The sequence below is a fragment of the Toxoplasma gondii genome, chromosome II (assembly GCF_000006565.2).
Source record: "Toxoplasma gondii ME49 chromosome II, whole genome shotgun sequence".
NCBI classification, from domain to species: domain Eukaryota; phylum Apicomplexa; class Conoidasida; order Eucoccidiorida; family Sarcocystidae; genus Toxoplasma; species Toxoplasma gondii.
In genome coordinates this window covers 1,011,162-1,034,405 of record NC_031469.1, presented here as the reverse complement: position 1 = coordinate 1,034,405, position 23,244 = coordinate 1,011,162, and the positions used below count along the sequence as shown (strand labels likewise).

Genomic DNA, 23,244 nt, shown 5'->3' with positions numbered 1-23,244 from the left:
TATATATATATATATATATACATACATACATATCCATATATATATATATATATGGAAGTATGCGTAGTTGCTGCAGGTCAGTCTGTATCTTTATCTTCGAAGAAGGCTTGCACGCCTGTGCGAAGACAGAGGCAGAGAAGAATCAACAGACAGGTGTGGGGCTGCATGCATCGGTGAAACATGTTTCCCGGTGGAATAGTAACAAGTCCGCATCAGAGGAGACGCCTTTCGCATCGAGAAGAGCACGGCAGAGGAGGAAGAAGAAAGGGTGAGAGAGAAGGAAGAAGAAAAGAGAAGAAGAGAAAAGAAACAGAACACGAAGGGAAAAGAGAGAACAGAGAAGAAAGGGCAGCGCTGCGGATGTGGAGATGGTTGTTGGCGTCTCTGAAACGGTCGCAGAGTCGTTTGAAACGTGGACAGGCATGAGCAGATTTTACTGCAAACGTTCTCGCCTCCGAAGGAGACGTTTTCAGGCGCCCAGGCGCGGAACTTTGAAACAGTTAAAACGGAGAGTTGTCTGGACATGCAGGCATCGCCACGAAAACAGATACCTGCACAAGGATGCACAGCGAGCACCACAGCTCTGTTGAACAGCGAAAAGTGTAGAGAGCCTTTGTTCTCCCCTTCTCTCCTCCTGTTCTCTCTTCTCTCCCCCTCTTCCCTCTCTTCTTATTCTCGCTCTCCTCTTGCTTCCTATGCCCTCCTCCTCGCACTCTCTCTGTTCGTGTTCTTCTGTCTCTCCTTGTTCGATTTCTTCACATCCCCTCTCTCCTCTGCCTCTCCCGGCATTCTCTTCCTTTGTCTCATTCTTCTCTCTTTGCCCTCATTCTCTTGGTGTGCTGTCGCCTCGCCGTCCTCTCCTCCTTCCTCTCTCTTGTTCTCTCCTCGCAGTCTCGGTCTGCCTTTACTCACTGTCCTGTCTCCTCCTACTCTCTCTCTATCCCCTCCCCAAGTCTCGCGCTTCCCCAGCATCATCCTCGCCTCTCCTCCACGCACACAAGACGACTCTATAAAGAAGGAACTCGAAATATCGGCACCTGTGCAACTGGAGAGACGCAGGCGGCGACCGGAGCAGCAGAAAATCCAAAACAGAAGATGAACTGCCCCTACAAACCAGAAAACGTTTCTCCCATCCGTGAGGCTCCTCACTGTCGACCGAAATGAAGAAGAGACACAGGTGACCCTGTGCCAACACCGTTAGCTGCCCACAGGCCCGAACTGAACGGGAGGTCGTCTCTGCATGCAGCGACACTGCAGCCAGGTGAAACCTAGTCTCTGCAAGCAAGTATTTGCGAACTGAGCGGGAGGTCGTCTCTGCATGCAGCGACACTGCAGCCAGGTGAAACCTAGTCTCTGCAAGCGAGTATTTGCGAACTGAGCGGGAGGTCGTCTCTGCATGCAGCGACACTGCAGCCAGGTGAAACCTAGTCTCTGCAAGCGAGTATTTGCGAACTGAGCGGGAGGTCATCTCTGCATGCAGCGACACTGCAGCCAGGTGAAACCTAGTCTCTGCAAGCAAGTATTTGCGAACTGAGCGGGAGGTCGTCTCTGCATGCAGCGACACTGCAGCCAGGTGAAACCTAGTCTCTGCAAGCGAGTATTTGCGAACTGAGCTGGACGTCGTCTCTGCATGCAGCGACACTGCAGCCAGGTGAAACCTAGTCTCTGCAAGCAAGTATTTGCGAACTGAGCGGGAGGTCGTCTCTGCATGCAGCGACACTGCAGCCAGGTGAAACCTAGTCTCTGCAAGCAAGTATTTGCGAACTGAGTTGGACGTCGTCTCTGCATGCAGCGGCACTGCAGCCAGGTGAAACCTAGTCTCTGCAAGCAAGTATTTGCGAACTGAGCTGGACGTCGTCTCTGCATGCAGCGACACTGCAGCCAGGTGAAACCTAGTCTCTGCAAGCAAGTATTTGCGAACTGAGCGGGAGGTCGTCTCTGCATGCAGCGACACTGCAGCCAGGTGAAACCTAGTCTCTGCAAGCGAGTATTTGCGAACTGAGCGGGAGGTCATCTCTGCATGCAGCGACACTGCAGCCAGGTGAAACCTAGTCTCTGCAAGCAAGTATTTGCGAACTGAGCTGGACGTCGTCTCTGCATGCAGCGACACTGCAGCCAGGTGAAACCTAGTCTCTGCAAGCAAGTATTTGCGAACTGAGCTGGACGTCGTCTCTGCATGCAGCGACACTGCAGCCAGGTGAAACCTAGTCTCTGCAAGCGAGTATTTGCGAACTGAGCGGGAGGTCGTCTCTGCATGCAGCGACACTGCAGCCAGGTGAAACCTAGTCTCTGCAAGCAAGTATTTGCGAACTGAGCGGGAGGTCGTCTCTGCATGCAGAGACACTGCAGCCAGGTGAAACCTAGTCTCTGCAAGCAAGTATTTGCGAACTGAGCTGGACGTCGTCTCTGCATGCAGCGACACTGCAGCCAGGTGAAACCTAGTCTCTGCAAGCGAGTATTTGCGAACTGAGCGGGAGGTCGTCTCTGCATGCAGCGCCACTGCAGCCAGGTGAAACCTAGTCTCTGCAAGCAAGTATTTGCGAACTGAGCGGGAGGTCGTCTCTGCATGCAGCGACACTGCAGCCAGGTGAAACCTAGTCTCTGCAAGCAAGTATTTGCGAACTGAGCGGGAGGTCGTCTCTGCATGCAGCGACACTGCAGCCAGGTGAAACCTAGTCTCTGCAAGCAAGTATTTGCGAACTGAGCGGGAGGTCGTCTCTGCATGCAGCGACACTGCAGCCAGGTGAAACCTAGTCTCTGCAAGCGAGTATTTGCGAACTGAGCTGGACGTCGTCTCTGCATGCAGCGACACTGCAGCCAGGTGAAACCTAGTTGCTGCTAGCAGATATATCCAGGACGCTGCAGCGAGGTGAAAGAGAGTCTCTGGGTGCAGGGGCAGACGTTGAGAAGGCGGCCCGCCGCTCCGTCGGTCTCTACGTTTCGCTCTCTGCAGAGGCGCCCAGACGTTGAAGAGCAGACTCGACTGCTTCGCAGACAAACCGGCCAAATGCCATCGACACAGAGAGGAGCAGAATGGGTGCAGCGCTGTCTCCAGGCGGACAGAATCGCGGGAGTGAACGGCGGGCGGCATCACCTTCAAATGCAGGGGGCATGTACGGAAAGACCTAAAGTTCGAGACATCTCTGCAAAAGAGAAAACTGCGCCGCCTCCGCGGACATCCACAGCAGACTCTGCGCGTTCCACAGATAAAAAGCATTTTCGACTCTACATTTGCATATTTGTGCATGTGGATATTTGAATGCGCGTCTCTGCATGCACATTTGTGTAGATATGCGCAATGGAGCAGACGCACCGAAATTTGCAAAAAACCAGATCCACACCTTGGCCAGCGTTGTGTCTGGAAACGGCAGATGCGTTCACGGACAGAAGTCTCGCGAGACACCCAAGCGGAAACATGAATTTACAGAGCAGGAGGAGGATAGTACTGCTGGTAATACGCGCCGTTGTACGAAGTCCCGAAGCCAGGCGGATAATTGCCGCGACCAGGATACGTCGGCGCGTATGGCTGAAACAACAGTCCTTCTTGCGAACTCTGAAAAAGACAAATCAAACGAAACCGACAGCTCAGCGAATCAGCAGCGCGGTCAACAGCTAAAGCGAACGGGCGACACTCTCGACGAACGGAACAACCAAACAGAGATGGATATATACACAGGCGCACAAAAATGCACCCGAGCTTCTGCATACCAATATACATATATATATGTATACATATATATATATATATACGTATATGTAAGGGAATACACGCAAATATATATATATATATATATATGGTAGAGCCTTGGCCGTATTAGGTCTTTCAGTACGGATCGATAACCACGCTTACATAAGGATTCACAAACATACACAAACTTCTCACAAGAGCCGGTGGCCGTGTACATGCAGTCCAGCTTTACATGTCGACACCCGTTAAACTGTGCATGCATGACGCACACCCATCACAGCCCTGTGATTCTTCTCGTTCTACAGACAAAAGCGACGTATTACTCCAGGACGCCTCATCTACGCAGAAACACCAAAGCTACCATATACATACACAGATATATACAGAAGGGGTGACCCACACGCTGGTATATATATATATATATGAATATGCATAAATATATATATATATATATATGTATGAATATGCATAAACATATATGTATATATATATCTATATCTATATATATATATATATATAACTATATGTAGACATAGAGAGGGAACCTGGGAAAGTGATGACTCGAGTGGACGAAGAGATGGCGAGTAGGTAGGGTCGTACAGATGCAGAAATACACCTACATGGATACATTGAGAGATACGTAGATGAGTATGTCTTTATATATTTAGATATATGCACAGGGCGCTAGACAGACGGAATGGTAGATAGCGAGACACATGGATGTAGATGAAGAGCACAAGAGAGACGGAATCGCATCGAGGCAGATGAGGAGAAACAGAGAGAGGCATGTCGGTCGAGGGGGAGATACAGAGATTTGTCTATTACATGTCGATAAAATGCTTCAGAGAGACTTTCTCCGGGACCTGGACCACCGGGATGGGAGCCTGCAGCTGCATTGTGACGAACACTCAGATCGAAAAGCGAAGGCGGCTGGACGTAAGCTGGCGGAGCAAGCAGCGGGCAAAAATTCTGATGCATCAACGGGGCGGCAACTGTCGAATCCATGCTGTGCTGAAAAACACAAAAAACGTACATGCACGGACTTATGCGTATATACACGAATTAATACATATATATATGTATCTTTATAATTTTTTGTATTTATTCATCTTTATACATGAATGCATGGAGATGTTGACAGAAAGAAAGAGAGGGCCGTGTGTAGAGGAAGGTCGCCAGCGCTACCTGTGAAGGTGGACGCGACAGGCTACGCAGCTGATTTGAGAGGCTTGTGGGCAACACAGAAGAAAAAGACCTCACGACTGCCTCCACAAAGGCGTCTCTATGAAGAAATCTTTGACGACTGGCACATATTTGCGGATGAAAGCATACACACATGTCTGTAGGGGAAAACGGTGTGAACATCCAGTGCACAAGTCAAGAAATATATCTCTGCAAATATATATATATATATATATATATATGCATGTATATAAATGCATATGCATGTGTTGGTGTTTGCACTTATATATCTGATGAGGGGACATGTGTATTGATCCAAAAATATAGACATTTTTATAGCGTAATTCTGAAGAATATATCTTCATATATATATCTATATATACATATACATGTAGACTGTGTATTCGCAGCTGTTTGGACATCATTGCGTGGAGGCGAAAGCGCTCACCACCCGCTCTTCGCCGTCCTGGATCTGCATCAGCTGTCTCTGCTGCTGAGAGCGGACAGAGTTTCGAACTCCTCGGCGGCGCCAGAACGTCACCAGGATGAGGAGAGCAGGGATCCACTCGGTGAGGACGTACACCTGGAAGCAAGAGACCGCGCGCAAAAGAAAGATGGTTCAGTGCAGCCAGCTGGAAGCGCGACACAGAAGGCAGGTACAGGAAGAAAACTGCGAGAGAGGGGCAAGAGGAGAAAGCGTCCGAAAAAGGAGACGGAGAAAACACACACGAAAAGGAAGAAACGGAAGACAGCACGGACGACAGTGTGAAAAAAAGACGAATGAACCTGCTTCCTGCTCGGACTCGTGAAAAGAAACGGCGACGTACCATGCATATATCCCAGTTAAAATTTGAGTGTCAGTTCACTTCTACCAGCGAATATATGTAAACATTGAAACAGATATAAACAAATGTGCATATACACATATACAAAGGATATATATATATATATATATACATATGTATAAAGGTAAATATATGCAGTTATATATATTGATATATATTTTCATAAATACATGTATACATATACATGCATGTATACGTGTATATACTCATAGATGTTCATGCATTTATATATATATATATATATATATAAATATATATTTGTAACGGGTTTGTAGAATGAAGGACGCGTCTTTTTGACTATTTCTGCAGTCTGAGTCTTCATTTCTCCGTTTCGTTTTTTCTTGCGTCTTTTTTCGTTTTCTTACAGCCGCAGCTTCAACAAGAGGCTGGGAGTGCCAGGTCAGAGGCAGGGACAGACACAGAGGAAACGAGGGAGGCGTCTGTCCTCTCAGAGCGACGACCGATCTCACAGCGAACAAGACCGGACAGACCAGCGCGAGGACGAGGACCTGCAACACAGAGGCGATCAAAGAAGACCGCATGGAGAAAACGACAGAAAAGGGAGCAAAGGAGGGGGATTCAGCGAGAAAAGAAGCCCAAAAAGTCGAGAGGCGGTCGCTCCGAAAGGAGAGAGTTGAGAGCGGCAGAGCGAAGGAAGGATAAGGGGAACACGGTGATCGAGAGAAGACATGTTGCAGAAAAGAAAGAAGAGAAAAAAGAGAGAAGGGAGAAAAGACAAGATTGAAGGAAGGAAACTAGAAACGGAAGACGAGAGGAGAGAGACGCAGAGAGGCTGAAACGAGGAGAGACGAAGACGTGAGAGGAGAGAGACGACAGACTACGAGAAGAAGAGTTTTGTCGAGAATAAAAGAGACGAGGCCTCGCAGAGTGAGGACCGCACCACCACGGAAGAGAATACTCACCCGTCGGACAATGCTGTTTTTTCTCGACGGAGTTTTGCTTCGCTCCGACAACTTCTTTGCAACCTGGAAACACATGTACATACACCCCAGCTTCGAACCACGTGAGTGGGGTGTACATACGAAGTGGACAGAAGAGCAAGAAGAGAGAGGCCCCGAGAGAAGGAAGTCGGAGGACACAGAGAAGAAAAAGAAGCTGTCGAAGCCGGAACGAAGAAGAGTCTCGGCAAAAGAAGAAGGCAGCAGAGAGACCGCCGCAGAGCGGAGACGAAGGAAGGCTGACACAGAAAAACAGAGAGAACCGACAGAACAGAGAGACAGCGAGAAATCTAGAGAGACCGAGTTCATGGCATGCACCCACCTTCGTCCCGTAAACGAAGAATGCCCCAGCGGCGAGGCCGAAGAGGACCGCGGCCAAGATCTGCAGCGCGCGCGTCGCGGAGCGCTTCGCTTGGAGAAGAACGGCGAGAATGAAAAACAGAAGAAAGAAGGCGAGGAGTCCGCCCGAGCAGAGCCACGGACCTTTTCTGAAAGGACGCAGGCACCCGTAGAAAACGGTTGCATGCATGCGTTCGACAACGCAGGCACCGGCAACCAAATGCAGGCCTATCTATGGAAAGACACGTACAAACACTGTGGGGAAAATACACCTGGCGGCGCCCGTCAGAAAACAGCTGCACCTCAACTCCCCGTTACGCTTCTTATGAACTCAAATTCGGCGCAAGGCAACACTCAGGGTGATGCGCGTGTCTTCACATTCAACACTGCATACATAGAAACATATATATATATATATATATATATATCTATTTCTATTTCTATATATATATATTAATTCCGTAGGTATAAATACGTTTGCATGGAAGCACGGCAGGAGAGGCCTCGAGAAAGTATATGAATCTTTACAAGGACTTCCTCGCCGCTGTGCATACACTGTTGGACGGAAAAAGGCCGGTCAACAGGTCACGCATACATGCACTCCCTCTCGGCAAAATGTGAATATCAAAGTGTACTGCAAGCATAAATAAATCCGGAATAAAATAAAAATACATGAAAACCTACATGTAGGAATAAGTGAATAGTATCGAAAATATATATGTATACAAGGGTGAATCCTGAAGAGAATACAAAGATCTACGGATGTACACATACGCACACACAGATGGGGATCGGTGGAGAGGTACAGATAGACAGATAGAAGAGGAGATCCAGATAGAGAGAAAGATACGAAGTTGTGTTTACTCAAAGTGGGGATAGGCGATGAGGATGGCGGCGTAGTAGATCTTCGCCCAGAAGAGAACGATGAGAGAGAGAGCAGAGAAGAAGATGAGAGAGGGAGCGGAGTCGAGGAAGAGCACAATCCACTCTCGATCGAGAGAGAACTGAAACGATTCCGCAGGCGAGGGCTGGTCCGCAGCGGGGGGGCAGGAGAAGACAGGACTCTCTGCATGCGCGGCCGGCGACTCGGAGGAGGTCACGGCGTCTGCAGGAGTCTCCGAGGCTTCCGACACAATCCACGCCATGAGGAAAAGAGACACTGCCCGCGCTGAAAAGGAAGAAAAAAGCAGAGCCGTCCCAGTTCCGAAGGCCGCGAAAACGAAACCGCCAATGGGGGAGACACACAAGAGGAGGAAATAGGGGAGACAACAGAAACAACGAAAAGAGAGCAACAGGAGAGGATGGACAAGGAATCAAGGAGAGAGCGAAGAAGTGAAAGAGAAACACCAGAAGAAACAGGAGACACAAAGGAAGAAGACTGAAACAGAAAACCAGGACAGAAGAGATCCGTTTTCTGGTCGAACCGTGTTGGATCATCTTCCAGGACATCCAGCCCGGTCTTTTCTGTCCCGTCCTCTCCTTCTCGTTCCATTTTGTCTCCTCGTCTAAGGTGTAGACGCTTCAATTTCCCCTCGATATATCGCACCCATGCCGTCGCGCCTGAAACAGCGTCGAGCTCTCATGTTTTCGGATTCTCCCCCCCCCCCCCCCCACCGTGGAAACAAAGTCGTCTTTTTAGAGGAAAGCGACTTGGACGCGCCTCCTGCTCAACTGCAAGCGCCTGGAACCTTGAAGGCGGAGGCTACTGAATCTCGCCATCTTCGAGAGCGCGCGGGGAAAGAAAGAAACCACCGGACCACAAACACACACAAGACTCAGAAATCGCAGTCGCTGGGATGAGCAAGAAGATGGACGCCCGTCTCGAAGGCCTCCTCACTCGTGTGCTACGTCGATTTCGGAGCCTGAGTCGATGACGGACTGCCATGCGCGCGGGTGTAAACAAGGCTCGAGACTTCTCAGACCTCGATGCTCGATCAGCAGCGGGGGAGACGAGGACACAGACGCTCGGGAACCGCCGCAGAACTTACCGAGAATCGCGACGGAGAGAAGCAGCATGAAGGCAGACCGAGTCTGGCCTCCTGTGAGCCTGGGCGGCACTGTGAGAGTCCTGAGACTCGCTCCGTCTCCTCCTTGAAGACGAAAGAGAGTGCGAGGAAGAGACCGAGCCGCCCACTGCTCGAGCGCAGCGCGGAAGCCCCGGCGTCGATCCCCATCGTGCTCGTCCTCATCGTCCGAGTCCCTGCCTTCTCGCGCGTCCTCGTCGGCGTCGAAGCCTTGCTCGTATGATCCCGGAACATCGCTTCGCTGTTCCTCGCAGGCCTGCTGGGCCGGCGTCACGGCTGGAAAGGCCTCGTCTTCTCGCGGTTGCGCCGAGACCGAGGGCGCGTAGATCTTTTTGAGTTGGTAGACTGCGAAGAAGTCGAGGACGAGGAAGGCCAGACCCGCTGCAGCTAACAGGAACGGCGCGGAGGAGAGAAAGGAGACGAGCACAGACCAAGGAACAGCCATCGTGAGAGACGCTCCCGCCCCCCACAAACTTCCGTTCAGGGGGAGGTCCTCCAGTCTCGCATCGAGGAGAGGACGGGAACCACAGAAATCTCTGAAAGAAGAACTCAGCCACCAGCCAGCCGACAACTCACGACTTCACACACATGTACATCTCCAGATGTTTACCGAGGTCTACAGATGCCATATTAGCTGTTGTTGAAAGCTCGAAGACGTTTTGAGACATAGACACGCACAGAACTCGATGCAGAGACACTCATACAGACTGGTCGAGAGATCGCAAGACAGAGACGGAGACGAACGGATACCCTTCCGGTTGCATCTGCAGGCTGTACGAGTGGAGGAGCAGCTGAGAGTTCTGGAAGAACTGGCGAGAAGTGACGGCGTCGCGGCGCCTCGGCAAAGCAGAGGCGTCAACGAGACGAAACGCCCGACGTTCGGCCCCGTCAACAGGTAAGCAAAGACGAGGCGAAAGCCGCGGGACGCGAAGCCTCCAGAACGTCCGAGAAACGCGAGAGAAGAGAGACAACACCGCGAGTCTCTGAGGCGGCGCTCTTCCTCGACAGTCGGCAGGGAGCAGAAGTCGAGAGCCTTGCGTCTTCAGCCGTGAAAGCTTCAACGCCCATCTCAAACGCGACCGAGGAAAGTCTTGCGGCTTTCTCTGTTGCACGGAGATGGCGCAAGAGTTGCCGGTCAAAACGGCCTCGGGAACGGAGAGAGGCAGTGCCCAGAGAGGAGATGCCGACGAAGACGCAACTGTTTCTCCTGCCTTTTCTTGGAGCATGCAGCAAGGCTGTGTTGTGGTGTGTTCTCTTTTCTGCCCCTTAACAAATTGAGGGAAGGAACAGAAGCGAAAGGGGAGGGAGAGAACTGAAAGAAGAGACGGGGAAGTAGGAGAGAGAGGCGAGGCGGCGGTGAGTTCGGCGCAGAGTGTGCGACGAGAAAGCCGGAACAAGTATTTTTTCAGGGACTCGGCTTCTCTAGTTTTTGTGCGAAGAGACGACTTCGCAGTCTTTGCTTTCGCGCCTGTTTACAGACTGCGGAAAAGAAAGAAAAGCGGACAGCATGCAGAGCGTGAGCGGAAGTTCCGGTCTCGCTTTTTCCTCGCGCATGCAGTCGCACACCAAGGACACAACGGGGGAGACGAAATGACTGCGAGTAAGAGACACGAAGCACGGCAGAAGGAAAGAGAAAACGCAGACAACAAAGGCAGGCAGCCTCTCGCTTTCTCGGTGTTTGAAGCAGCAAAGAGCGTAGGCGTCTTTGGTGAAGGACGCGACTGCTTGCTCGTACGCAAGAGGAGAGAAGTCTGGACAGCGGACGCTAGCTACTGTCGATCTCAGGGACTCTGCGTTTGAACTCGAAGCAGCAGAAACTACAGGAGCTCCAGTTGTAGAGAAGATACAAAGAAAAGCGCGCTGTTTCGGTGGAGCTCGGGAATCCTCGACGCTGGTTGCATGTCGAGTGGCGGCGAGCTGTATGTACAGACACCCGAACAGGCGGAGGCGACGAAGCGGAGGGCTTATCTGGGGTGTATGTACACCCGAAAACAGACGAAAAATGCACACAAGGTGGGATGCGAAGTCGCGTTTCACACTTTGTTATTGTCTGCCTCTCTTTCTCACTCAACCCGACTTCTCTTGTCTGTCTCTCTGAGTCGTTTCCTCCTGTCTGGTGTCCCCCTTCGTCTGAACCTCATCTCTGTCTCCGGCGCCTTGAGACGATGCCTGCTTCAGCTCCTCTCTCTGTGTCAGAAAAAGTTTTCGTCTCTCTCTGCGAGGCATCCCAAGCGCCTCTCTGGCGAGACCCAAGCTTCCTGCGAACGCCAGTGTGCTTTCGCCTTCGGTGTGCGAGTGTGTCGGTTCGTCTCCTCACTCTGTGACTTTCTGTCTGCAGTTCTCTGCGAGAAAGGCAAGACGTGGATCCTCCTCAGTCTCTTCCGAGCGTCGCCTCGAAGACGAAGAGTCGCGGCTCTGAGGGGTCAGTCCGCACTGCAGCGTTCGTGAGACGCGAAGGAAGGCGAAGGAGGCAGCTGCCTCTGGGCTGGCTTTTTTCAGTATGGCTTCTGAGCTTTACTGGGATTTTCCGGACAGACACGCGATCACTTCACGGCTGGTTGCCACCCACTTGGCCTTTGACCACAAGCGAAACAGGAAACGAAAAAGAGCGCGAAACGTCAAAAGAGGACTTGGCGCTTTCACACTGAGGGTCGCCCCTTCACGAGCCACAGACAAGAGAATCCATCCGAGAACCGGGTGCACATCCACCTCGGAAGAGGGATTGCAGATAGAGGAAACGCAGGTCCTGCGAGTCGCGATAAGCGATCGGCTCCTGCTTCTTCAGTCTTAAAAAGAGAGCGTCGACTCCCACAGAGACACAACAGACAACGCACGAGAAGACACCAAGCCTGCTTTTTCCACCCCTCTGTTTGTACAGTAGACTTGGCAAACACTGTCAAGGTTGAGGACTAGAGAGCGGGAGATGCAGGTCCAGCTCACCTCGGACTTTTTGAACGAGGATCGAATCAAACAAGTGACATGTCTAGTGAGGTTGAGGGAGGACAATCGAGTGACTCCGTCGCGAGGCGCTCTGAATTTCTCGAAACTACCTCCCCGCGCGAAGAAGAGAGACGGACAGACAGAGGAGAAGAGACGGGAGGAGCGACAGAGAGCGAGAAATGGGATGCGCGCAAGACAGAAAAAAAGAGAGATGAGAAATAAGTATAGGGTGAAAAAAGCTGCAGAAAAAAGGGTGGGCAGACACACAACGCTGGTTTCTTAGACACTAGTGAAGTTTATCTGGCTTCTACAAACTGCATGAGGTCTTGGAATCGCGAGAAAGAGTCAGAAGTGAGGATCTCGGTCCTGCTGTCTCTGTCGCAAAGAAATTCGTCCGGCGAGATTTCGTGACCTCAAGACTCTTTTCTCCTTCCCTCCCCCGACTCTTTCAATCCTTTCACTTTCAGTGAAAACCCAGACTGTTTCTTTTCGTCATTCCATTTCAATGGGCCTTTCTCCCGCTCTTTCCTCTCTCCGATGAAACGTCGAATTCGTCCTTCTCCAGTTTCCTCCTCATGAATCGTCTCATCTTCACTCCCGCTTCCTCACCTCGCTTGCCATCTTCTTGCTTGTCTCCCTCTCTCCCCTCTCGTCTCTCTTCTTGTCTCCCTTCTCTGCCTTCTTCTCTCTGCTATCCTCTCTCTCCTTTCTTCTCTCCATTCTTCTGAGTCTCCTTTCTTCTCTCTGTTCTTCTCTCTCTCGGCTTTCCGCTCCTCACCATGAAGATTCTTCTGTTGTCTGCATCTCTGCCTCTCTTGCAGTTTTCTCTCTCCCCTTCCTGCTCCTCTCCGTCTCCCTTCCTCTCGCAGTTCTCGCTCTCTTTTGCTTGTATATTATGTTTCACTAATTCATGGCGACCGCTGGCCTCTCTCCAGGCGTCTTCTTGTCACCTGCGAAACGCATCTGTTCCCGCAGAAGGTCTCGCGCCAGCGCAGGAGAGAACTCGAGAGAACAGACCGGCTCTGAAAACGTACTGAGCTTCCAAAAAAGAAACGTTCGCAGGGGAGGAAGAAGAGAGTTGTCTGGCATTGAAGCACTCTGAAAGCGTTATTTTTATCGAAGGTTCTCGAAACTCTCTGCAGTTCACTTCGAGCTCAGCAATTGTGTCTTGAGCAGAAAGCTCTCCTCGTCCGCCCCCCGCGGCGCCGCCTGTCCCCCCCAGTTCGCGGGCTCCTCGGGTGTCTGGACACCCTGCACACCGCGTTTCCCGCGCCTCTGGAAAAAGCGAGAAAAAACGCCGGCGAATGCCGTCACTTTGTGTGTGGCTTCGATGCAGATTCGGGGCTTTGAAAAGAACTTTCTTGGAGGCTTCGACCTTCTCCTCTCATGCCCATACCGCCTCCGGCGCCCCCAGTGTGCACTCAACCTCAGGGGAAACTGCACTTCTTCATCTCGCTTTTTTTCGTCGCTCCTTTTCTCCCAGCCGCTATCCTTTTCTTGGAACCTCTCCGCTCGTCGGTTTTCTGTGTCTGCCATTCTTATCCGCCGAACTGGTAAATTCAAACTTGAAGACTCGCAGGGGCTCTGGACGACCAGCGAGCCTCTGTCTCCCGTCTCGCCTGTCTCGTCCACACGAGACTCCTCTGGCCTCTGCGTCCTCTCTGTCTGCTTCTCTCCTTCTTTGTCTGTTTCGTTCGTTGTTTCTCTCTGTCTTTTTTCTTCCTCTGTCAGTCCCTCCCTGTCTTGGTCCTCTCCTTCGCTGATACTGGCCATGTACATCCGTAAAGTACTTTCTTCCTTTTTCCCTGTGTGTCTTCGCCTCGGCCTGCTGGGCCTTTCTTCTCAGCTTCTCTTCCTTCTTTGACCAACTTCGCTTTCCTCCTTGACTTGCTTCTCTTCCCCCTTTGATCTGCTTTCCGTCCCTCTCCCGCATCGCTTCTGGGCGAAGAGAAAGAAGGTTCGCGATCTGTCTCTTTCGGATGGCGGGGAGACTTCCAGTCGCGCGGCGAGGGGGACGGAGGCGGCGAGGCGGTGCCTTCGTCGTGCTGTCTCTCCTTTGCTGCTTTGTGGGGAGATACGTGTCTCTCTCCCAGGAGGGAAAGCCGCACCCGGGGCCTCTCTGCGTCGAGGCTCTCGCGGTGCGAGTGGGGACGCCCTCTCGAACTTCCATTTCCGTCGAACGTCTTTCAGGCCCCGGTGCGTCTGCCTCCGTCTGTGTCTCTCTCTCGTCTCTGCCGCAGTCCTCTGCTCTGCTTCCCCCCTCGGAGGCCTCGTTGCGCGCGTCAAGTCTTCCTTCTTCGAATGTCACTGCTTCTCGCGGTGCCTCTGGCGGGTCTCCCTCTGCTCTCAACTCAGAAAACGGTTCTTCGTGTGACTGCTCTTCGCCTTCTTTCGCCTGCACTCCCTCGCGTTGCCCTTCTCTTGCTTCGTCGCCTGCCGGGTCTTCGTCTCCAGCGACTGCATTTCTGAGTCCTGGACTGAAGCGGACGTCTCACAACTCGGCGTCTCCTCATTTCTCTCCTGGCGGAGACAGACACACCCTCGGAGTCTCCTCTCTGTCTCCTCACGTATCTTCTGCTCCGTCTCCTCGCGCAGCTTCTTCTCTGCCTGGGTCTGCCGGTTGCTGTCCTGCCTCTTCCTGCGCCGACGCGGCTTCCAAGTCTCGCCCAGAACCAGACACGCGCCGCAGCTCTTTGCCCTTTCCTCTCGCACTCGGATCTGATGAGAGGTCGTCCTCCTCTCTTCCTGCCTTTGCGCGTTCGCCGGATAACGCGCACCGCGACTGGGGGAAGACGGGCAACTCGCTCTTTGAAGAAGGCGAAGACTTCCAGAGTTTTCCCGACATGGCGGCTCGCGACACCGAGGACTCCGGCGTAAACGACCTGGCGCCGTCGCCCCTCTTCTCGTCGGGTGTACGTACACCTGAGGACGCGTCTTTCGCATCGCGCACAGCCGGCAGATTTCGCCGACAAGCGCGCCGTATGCCGCGGGCGTCGGCTCTGCAGAGTGGAGACGAGGCGTTGAGACCGGGGCCTCTCCTTTCGGCGCATGGCTGGCCTCGCTCTCGCGAGCTTCGCGGCAGGCTGCCTCTTCCTCGCGCGCGAGGGTGGACGGGCAGAGAAGAAGTGAGAGGAAGCAGAGGCTTTGACAGAAGCGCCGCCAGCTCGTTGGGCTCCGCACATGCACGCGAGACAGGAGAGAACGCCTCGGTTCCCGTCGTCGGGCGCCCCCGCCCTAGGCTGATTGACGGCCCCGAGTCCGGAGCCTCGCTTTCGGGTGGAACTACACCCGAGGATTCCGACATTGAAGCTGGAAGTCCGGCGGCCTCCGACGTCGAGGGAGAGCCGCCTCTCGCCTTTTTCGGCGCTTCGCGAGGGCGCGAAGGCCTCAACGACGAGTTTTCTTTGCCTTCGAAAGACACCGGAAACGTCGCCTCCGGCAGAGGTGGCGACTGGCACCGGAGAGACCGAGACGACTTCTCGTCTGCGGGCTTTCTGCCGCATGCGCGTGAGCCGCGTCGCCGTGGCGTCGGCGCGCGGCCTCCCGGGGATCGCCGAAGACTGGAGGTGGAAAATCCGCCATCGCGAGAGCGCCGGGACGCCCCGCTGGACCCCTCGGAGGCCGCCGAGTGGATGGACACTCGCGCAGTTTCTCGGCCGTCCTACGGAATGTTTTCGGACTTTTGGCGCTCGCCGAGAGCCCGGCCGAGCCGCGGTCGCGACGCCCTGCGAGGCGCAGCTTCCAGGCCGCGGACCCTGCATGGCCACGGTCCCCACGAGGTGTCTGTACACCTGGGAGACGAGGTGTTGGAAGACGAGGGCGGATTTGTGACTGCTGTCGACGCAGCGGAAGACTGGCAGGAGGCGAGGCGGAGTCGGGGAGACTCGGCGAGTTGGGCGTTCCGGCGTGAGCCTGTCGAGGATATTCCGGCCGTCGACCGCAGAGGCGAGTCAAGTCTGTTCTTCCCAGAGGTGTCTCCTGGCGAGGCCGTTTTTCCGTTCGCGACTCGCGGTTCGCTCGGCCTCTTCTCGAAGTGGGGACGCGCCTCTGGGCGCCGCGGAAAGGGTGCGAAACTCGCGTCGCTTTTCCAGAGGCCGCAATTCTTTCCGAGGCGCCAGGCCCGCGGCTGGTCTCACAGGCGCTGGGGTGCCTTGCCCTTCGCCGCGGGGGTCATCGACGGCGAAAGGCGGTTCGTAGAGACAGACGCGCTGAGACAGGAGGTCGACGACCGGCGCTTCTTCCCCGTCCGCATCCCCCCGCTCGTGCGCTCGATGGACGTCGGTTTGTTGCTCTACGAGCGCCGCGACGAAGAAGAAAGTGAAGACGAGAAAAAAGGAGATCCTAAAATATCCGAGAGCGACGGCAGGGACGGGAACAGACACCCCTCACTCGCGCGGCAACTGAGACAGGAGATGGACACCCAACTGGACCTCTCACTGGACGACGCTGCTCTCGGAGATCTCATCGACGAGTCCATGCGACGACGACTGCTCCTCGAGGAAGCGACGCAAGAAGATTTCGAAAACGCCTCCGCGCTCTCATCGCACAACGAAGGCACCGCCTCGCCTCCAGGTCAGGAGGAGAGAGACGAGAGAGCGTCGCGAAGCGCACCCCACATGGACAGAGAGCTTCCCAGCGAGGAGAAGGAGGCATCTGGAGATACCTTGACGGAGATACCTTCCGGCGAAAAAGAGGACACAACGAGGGATGCAACGAAAGGCTCTACGGGTGTGAACGAGAGAGACTCGCACGCGGCTAAGACCGGCTCTCAGTGGTTCTCCTTCCAAGCAGTGTACAAAGAGGCTGTCGAGAAGTACAGGAACGATCCGCGGCTGCCGCAGGTGCATGCACAGGCGGAACAAATTCAGCGAGCTCTGGCCTCGAGAATCAAACGAAAGATCTCCCTCGACGCAGCGCTTCGCCGGCACAACCTCCCCCTCAAGTACAAAGACACACTCTGTTGTCGCGATGCCCCTCCCTTCAATTCACACTCAGGCACACGACCATCTCCATATATCGGGAGTTGGAAAGAGAGAGACGATCGTCCTCCATATCTCTCCCTCTGATTACCTATATCTAACTATCTCTCTGTCTCGATCTGTCTTTCTATTGATCTATCTATGCCTATATGTGTATATGTATGTCGAGATGTGTGTACGGTATGCGTAGATGTATATATATATATATATATATATATATATATATATGCCAGGATGAGGTCGCCGATTGTATCACAGATCAGCCGTTGAATATACATATATATATATATGTATATATATATATATATGTATATATGTCTTTGTTTCTGTGGCGGAAAGGGTGCATAGATTCGTGGGGTGTGTCCCTGTGGAGTTTGACTGTCGCTGTGTTCGGGAGCGAATGCAGTTTTTTGTGTTTCCGCGTTGTTATTGTTTTCTGTCTCTTCGCCGTCCGTCTCCGTCTTTCGCTTGCTTCGTCTTCGTTCCGGGACCTGAGACCCCGCGGTTCGCTGGGGTGCGCTCTCGCATGGATCTCGCGTCTTCGGGTGTGTCTCTCTGTGTCAGTTCCTTCTCGTGGATGGCGCGAGCGTTCGTCTACTTCAATCGTTTCCAGCTGCGGAACGTCCTCTTCACCCTATGGAAGGATCACGTACTTCACCGCTTTTATCGCCTTCCGCGGCGCGTCGCAGGTGCAGGAAGCCTGCCCCAAGTCGCCTCTTTCGAAGAAGAGAGGGAACCGGACAATCGCAAATCCCCGTCCGTCTCGCCTGTCGGGACGGCAAACGAAACAGAGGCAGAAGCCGAAGAAGACACGAGAGAGAAAGGTGATCTTGGGGCGGCGACCGACAGCGCAGCGAGACGAGACAACGGAGAAGCAAGCGGAGAGATGGCAGCCGGAGGCAGAGAAGACGACGCGGACTTTGTTGGAATCGAAGACGACTGGCGGCTGTACGTACAGCGCGTGTACGGCATCGACCTCGCACAACACCCGGTAAGAGAACGTTTGGCACACCCCGGCTTCTCGGTGGCGAGAGGTAGCGTTGTTGCTGTGTCTCTTCAGTTGTCTCGAGTCGAGTCTTTCGGCTCAGCAGAACAAGCGCTGGCAACGTTCGAACGGTGATCGCAAGATCTGGGTCTCCATGTTATCCAGAACGGACGACAAAGCCCAGAGACACGAGCTGTGTACACCACAACTGTGGCGGTCGCCGTACGCAGTCTCGCTGTGTTCTCTATATCTATCAGTGCGGACTCTGCACAGAGGATGTCGCGGCTTTTTGAGCACAAGCGGTGCAGTCTGGAGACTCCAGCAAGAGCATGTCTGAAGAGGCTGGTTTAGATCGGGAAGAAAGAAGAAATCAAGAATTCAAAGGGTCTCTGAGTCCACTGTATCACACGTTGAGATGTCGCTTCCTCTTCTCGAGATTTGCCGCCCGCGGGGGAGTGCGTGCGTTTTTCTCTACGCTCTCCGACGTCCTCCGAAGGAGTGCAGAAGCGCAGAGAGTGACATCGGCTCCGCTTCTCTGACGACGAGGAGGGACGCCAGAGGCCGTCGTCGCGGACTTCTTGGAGACGCGGAAGATCTGCGTTTCCCAGGCTTTCTTCCTGTCTCGGTTGCGTCCCTCGACCTGCGCGTCAGCCTCTCTGGCTTTGGTCTCGCCGCGCCTTTGTGGTCTCTGCGTGTTTTCACCTTTATTTTTCCCCCGCATTTCGTCTGTCTCTCTGCAGACTCTCGCGCTGCCCTTGTTGGTGGCGAAGCATGTATTCTTCACACAGAGGTACATCTCGTTCGTGACCCAGCACCCCGTCTACAGATTCCGTTTCCTCTCGCACAAGCGGTGGCTAGCTGAGCAGATGCGCCAGGAGGTGAGCGACGTCGAGGGAGCTCTGGCGCGCGGCGACAGCCCCACTCAGTCCGCAGGTGTACGTACACCCGAGCCACCCGTGACAGAAGGCCTCGAGCAGGAAGGTGAGAAGAGAGGGGAGGAGAGTGCAGCAGTTGCAGAGAGAGAAGAGGAGCAACGAGATGTTCTTCTCCTTCGGGGAGATCCAGAGAGAGAGACGCCAGACGGAGAAGAAGAGAAAGCGGAACAGGCGACGAAAGAGGAAGAACACGGGGAAACAGTTTCCTCAAGTGATAGTTTGGAAGACAGAACAACTTCCGGGCCAGACACATCTGACGAGATGCATGTTTCTGTCTTCTTGCCAAAGAAATCCACTGACAGTAACCAGAATGGTAGTGTTTATGAATCCCTCTCTTACACCTCTTCTCTCTCTTCTTCTGAAGCTTCCTCGGAAGCTTCTTCTCTGTCTTCTTCTGAGTCTTCCTCTGAGCCTTCTTCTGAGTCTTCCTCTGAGCCTTCTTCTGAGTCTTCCTCTGAGGCTTCTTCTGAAGCTTCTTCTCGTTCCTCTTTTGAAGCTTCTTCTCTGTCTTCTGTCTCTGTAGAAGCGCCAGCTACGGAGGAAGGAGGAAAGAGCGTTGGGGGAGGGACTGAAGAGTTGGAGATCAAGGGAAGGCGCAAGCGAGGGGCGAAGAAAGGATTTGTGTCTTCAGCTGAAGCGTCGAGCGGTGGCGACAAAGAGAAGGAAAAAGTCAACGCAGACGCTGCGCGAGTGAACAACCGAGAGGCGTCAGAGAGTGCAGAGACTGAAGGACAGGACGGTACTGAGGAGGGAAAAACCGAAGAAACCAGAGGCGACAGACAGAACGCGGAGACACAGGCAGAGTCGCTTGGGGTGTACGGGGACATGAGCTGGCAAGCCGAGTAGAGAGCAAAACGAAGGGCCAGTGATTAGGCCCTGTGTGCTGAACTGTCAAGGCAGTCTTTCTTTGGGATTCTCCGGTTCAGATTCAGGCTTTCTTCTGTATCCTGTTTCTGCTGTTCTGCACCTTCCTGCTTGCCTATTTTCTCTCCTCGGGACTGCCGTCCTTCGCTCTCCAGTCGCCAGTGTGCCAAAGCCACAGGACCTCGTTGGCCGTTTAGAGAACCACCCAAACAGAACTGCATGCGCTTGTCAAATCGCCTCGCAAAGAAACCGTGGGACGTGTCTTCGCACTCAGAACGAATCCAGAGAGTCGAGCGATGCAAAAGAGTTTAGCAGCTCGACAGCTGTCGCGCCTAATTCGTCTACATCGCGTTTTTCTGTCGCGAACGAATTCTTTTCTAAGCAAACGGGTGCGAAGTACACACTCGCTGAGTCGGGTGTCTCGACACAGCGAGCTGTCTAGACACCTCAGCTGCGGGCAAACTGTCTCCAAAACGAGTAAGAACAGGACAGCTTGATTACGTAGTGGAACAAAGAGAGCGTCTGTGAAATAAGTCCACACCTGCTGTGCTGCTTTTCCTGAAGAGGTAGGGCCAGGACTGTCCAGCAGACAGCAGGAGCGGTGTCGAGACAGTTGGAAGGTCCTGTCTCAGTCCGCCGCTCTTTTGATTTCCATGAACGGAGGTGCATATTACATTATCTTCGCTCCCATGGTCTGTAGTAGGTTAACATTAAAACGTCGCAGTTATCCGACGCGAGTCGCGTTGCCACTGCGCAGCGAAAAACGAACACGCGCTTGTTTTGAAAGCGAGGCACTCTGACAAGCGACCCCCAAACCGAAAGACCGCCGTGCGGTGTATGTACAGCCGAACTGGGAATCGGACGCGCTTCCGTCCAAAGGACTCAGAGGCTGTTTGAACTCTTCACTGTACGCGCAGGAGAAAAAGCTGGAGAAGAGCTGAGAACGGCCTCGAGACAGGACGACGGTCGGGACTGGTGCGTTCAGGAAAGAACAGGAGAAACGAAAATCCTGTCGCGAAACGAAGCGGACGTGGAGAGTCAACAAAAGCAGAACAGGCAGAAGAGAAACGCAGGCGAAGCTCTGCTGCTCTCGCCACCTGTGCTTCTTCTGCCAGCGTTGCGGCATTTCTGAGGAAGAGAAACTGCGTGTACCATGAGAAAACGGCCCTCGAAATGAACTCCGTCTCAGCCAAGAAAAACGCGATCTGTTTGTTCACGTGCATCTCAGACTCTGCGATAAACTGCGTCCTCATTGTAGGTTTCCAACATGGACACAACACGATGACGACTGGCGGTACAGGTGTAGATACCCCGCGACCCGTCCACCGCGAGAGAAAGCAAAGAAAACAGGCGAGACGCGGAATCTGGGAGATACACGCCTGGGAGTCTTTCGAGCCGGAGAGACTTTGAAGCCTTCAGTCGAGCGCCAGCGCGTCCAGTCGTCACCAGTCCTCGCCCAGCTGTCTGTCCAGCCACGCTCGATGGCCACCGCGCTTCTGCCGCTCCTGCTCCTCCTGAAAAAACATAAACTCGGCACAACAACTTCACTCATCTTCCACACACAACATCGCTCCACAAATGTGGACATCCGCCTGGACACCCTGAAAACGGGACGTACACGCGACTCCATCTCAGCAGGAAGACCATCCCTGCCTCCATTCAGCGTTCAGACGCAGACTCAAACGCACGACTACCTCTCTACACAAAAGCGCGCATAAATATTCATCTAAACAAATCTATACACCGACATATACATTCATGGGGAGCCCTGCGAATCATCCGACACAACCACATGACTTCCTCCCCACATGTAAATATATATATATATATATACAAATATATAGACATATATCTATACATATTATATATATACATAAATATATGATTTTGATGACTGTATCGTTTTGGATGTGAGAGAGAAGGTCTGATGCCTTGTGTCGACAAGTGTACCTCGGCTTGTCTGGCTGCGAGGATGTCGCAAAGAGGCTTGGGTTCGAGCGGCGAAGCGCGAGAGTCATCGACAGCGCCGAAGAGGATCATGTTGTCGCCTCGAACAATCATGCAGCCCAGGTAGAGGTCTGCGTACGCGTTGTCGACAACCATTCTCTGGACCGTACCCTCTAGGACGAGGTTCCCGAACTGGTCGAAGGTGCGTAGATATCCAATCAGCTTTCTTCCGTCTCGAAGAACCACCAGCAGCTTCTTGTCGAGTTCCTCCTCCAACGCTGTGATCCAGTTCGGCATCCCCGAGTTCCGCGGGCTGCCCTCTCCACTGTCACCTGCAGGCGAAGGCAAGACTGCATGCGGAGGCGAGTTCGTCTCCGGGAGGCCCTCGCCGTTGAAGGCAGGAGACACGCCGTTGGGCGCCTCGCGAGTTGCCTCTGAAAGAGTCATTTCCGCCTTGGTGCATGCGAACTCTTCAGCTGTTATTTCCAGTCCAGAAGAACATTTTCAGCAGCGACTCCTGACAGGAGTTCGCCGAGGCCTTCGAACGTAGCGGCGGAATCACTGGTCAGGGAAAAGGCGCTGATCCGTGAGCAGAGGACAGCGAACGGGTCCTCGGAGCGAGAAGACGCGCCTTACGAGGTGAGCTTCAGAGAGACTCTCAGACAAAAAAAAACAACTTGTTGCAGACACCATGCTCAGACAGCGGAACATGGATGGCCGCAGAGGGACAGAGACAGCAAAGAGCAGGGCCGGATTCACCCGTCGGGTGGAGATAGAGAAAAGAAGACGAAAGAGAAGAGAGAGAACAAGAGAGCGAGGAGAGGGAGAATGGATTTGTCAGGGAGGAGCCAGCGAGCACCAATTGAAAGGACGCACACAGATAGGTGAAGACGCGACAGAAGTAGGTCGAGAAGAGCCCAGGAGGCAGAGAAGAAAATCTACAGGCCAGTTGCAAGGTAATACGGAAGAAAGGTCAAGATAGGAGGTGCTCCCTCCCGAGCGACTCGCAAAGACCATGCAGACACAGGTGATGAAACTACTCCCTTCTCGAAGAAAGGCGTTTCCGCCTACATCCCTCTCCTGGTCGGGTTGAGACTTCTCGACCTCAGTGCTCCGAAAGCCTGGCTTTCGCGGCGCCCTCTCCGACTTTTCGGCTTTCTTCTCTACCGAGAGACGCCAGCGGAACGCCCCCGTGAACGGCGAAGCAACGACTGGTCTTCTGGAGTTGAGAAACGGGAGTAGACGCAGCGTGTGTAGAGTACCGATACCGCGAGCAGGAGCGATCCTGAGCTGTCTGTACACCGACCGTGGAGAAGCGGGAGTGATGGCGGCGGGGCTTCCGAGTTGGAGGCCGAAGAAGCGTTTTCCTGAAGAAAGACGAGAGACTTGAGGCCGGAAGAAGAAAGACGAAAAAAACCGGGATACGCGACAGACTCGGTTGACAGACGACGGGCGGAATCGCGGAGCAAGGACGACCCCTACGAGATTTCCTCTCTTGTGTGTCAGGAAAGCTAAAGAGAAGAAAGAGAAAAAGATTTCTCCGACCGAAAACCGTCG

At 53.4% G+C, this 23,244-nt stretch overlaps 4 protein-coding genes across 4 annotated transcripts; 2 read left to right on the top strand and 2 right to left on the bottom strand.

Annotated features, from left to right (window-relative positions):
* Positions 1-2,892: 2,892 nt before the first annotated feature.
* TGME49_222310 (hypothetical protein) lies at positions 2,893-10,458 on the bottom strand. Its single transcript, XM_002370009.2, has 8 exons — positions 9,002-10,458; positions 7,878-8,181; positions 6,997-7,162; positions 6,639-6,701; positions 6,081-6,224; positions 5,319-5,453; positions 4,514-4,699; positions 2,893-3,553 (listed from the first exon to the last, which is right to left on the bottom strand). Exons 1-8 carry the CDS (start codon positions 9,480-9,482, stop codon positions 3,422-3,424), a joined length of 1,611 nt encoding a protein of 536 aa, XP_002370050.1. The 5' UTR covers positions 9,483-10,458; the 3' UTR covers positions 2,893-3,421.
* Positions 10,459-10,695: 237 nt separating this feature from the next.
* On the top strand, positions 10,696-13,246 carry TGME49_222305 (hypothetical protein). Its single transcript, XM_018779964.1, has 2 exons — positions 10,696-11,050; positions 11,376-13,246. Exons 1-2 carry the CDS (start codon positions 10,959-10,961, stop codon positions 11,683-11,685), a joined length of 402 nt encoding a protein of 133 aa, XP_018638312.1. The 5' UTR covers positions 10,696-10,958; the 3' UTR covers positions 11,686-13,246.
* Positions 13,247-13,302: 56 nt separating this feature from the next.
* On the top strand, positions 13,303-20,035 carry TGME49_222300 (hypothetical protein). The gene is made up of 3 exons (XM_002370008.2): positions 13,303-16,919; positions 17,521-17,947; positions 18,682-20,035. Exons 1-3 carry the CDS (start codon positions 13,957-13,959, stop codon positions 19,720-19,722), a joined length of 4,431 nt encoding a protein of 1,476 aa, XP_002370049.1. The 5' UTR covers positions 13,303-13,956; the 3' UTR covers positions 19,723-20,035.
* A 367-nt stretch (positions 20,036-20,402) lies between these two features.
* TGME49_222290 (LSM domain-containing protein) lies at positions 20,403-23,209 on the bottom strand. The gene is made up of 2 exons (XM_018779963.1): positions 21,691-23,209; positions 20,403-21,254 (listed from the first exon to the last, which is right to left on the bottom strand). The coding sequence occupies exons 1-2, from the start codon at positions 22,132-22,134 to the stop codon at positions 21,183-21,185; spliced, it is 516 nt and encodes a 171-aa protein (XP_018638311.1). The 5' UTR covers positions 22,135-23,209; the 3' UTR covers positions 20,403-21,182.
* Positions 23,210-23,244: the final 35 nt, after the last annotated feature.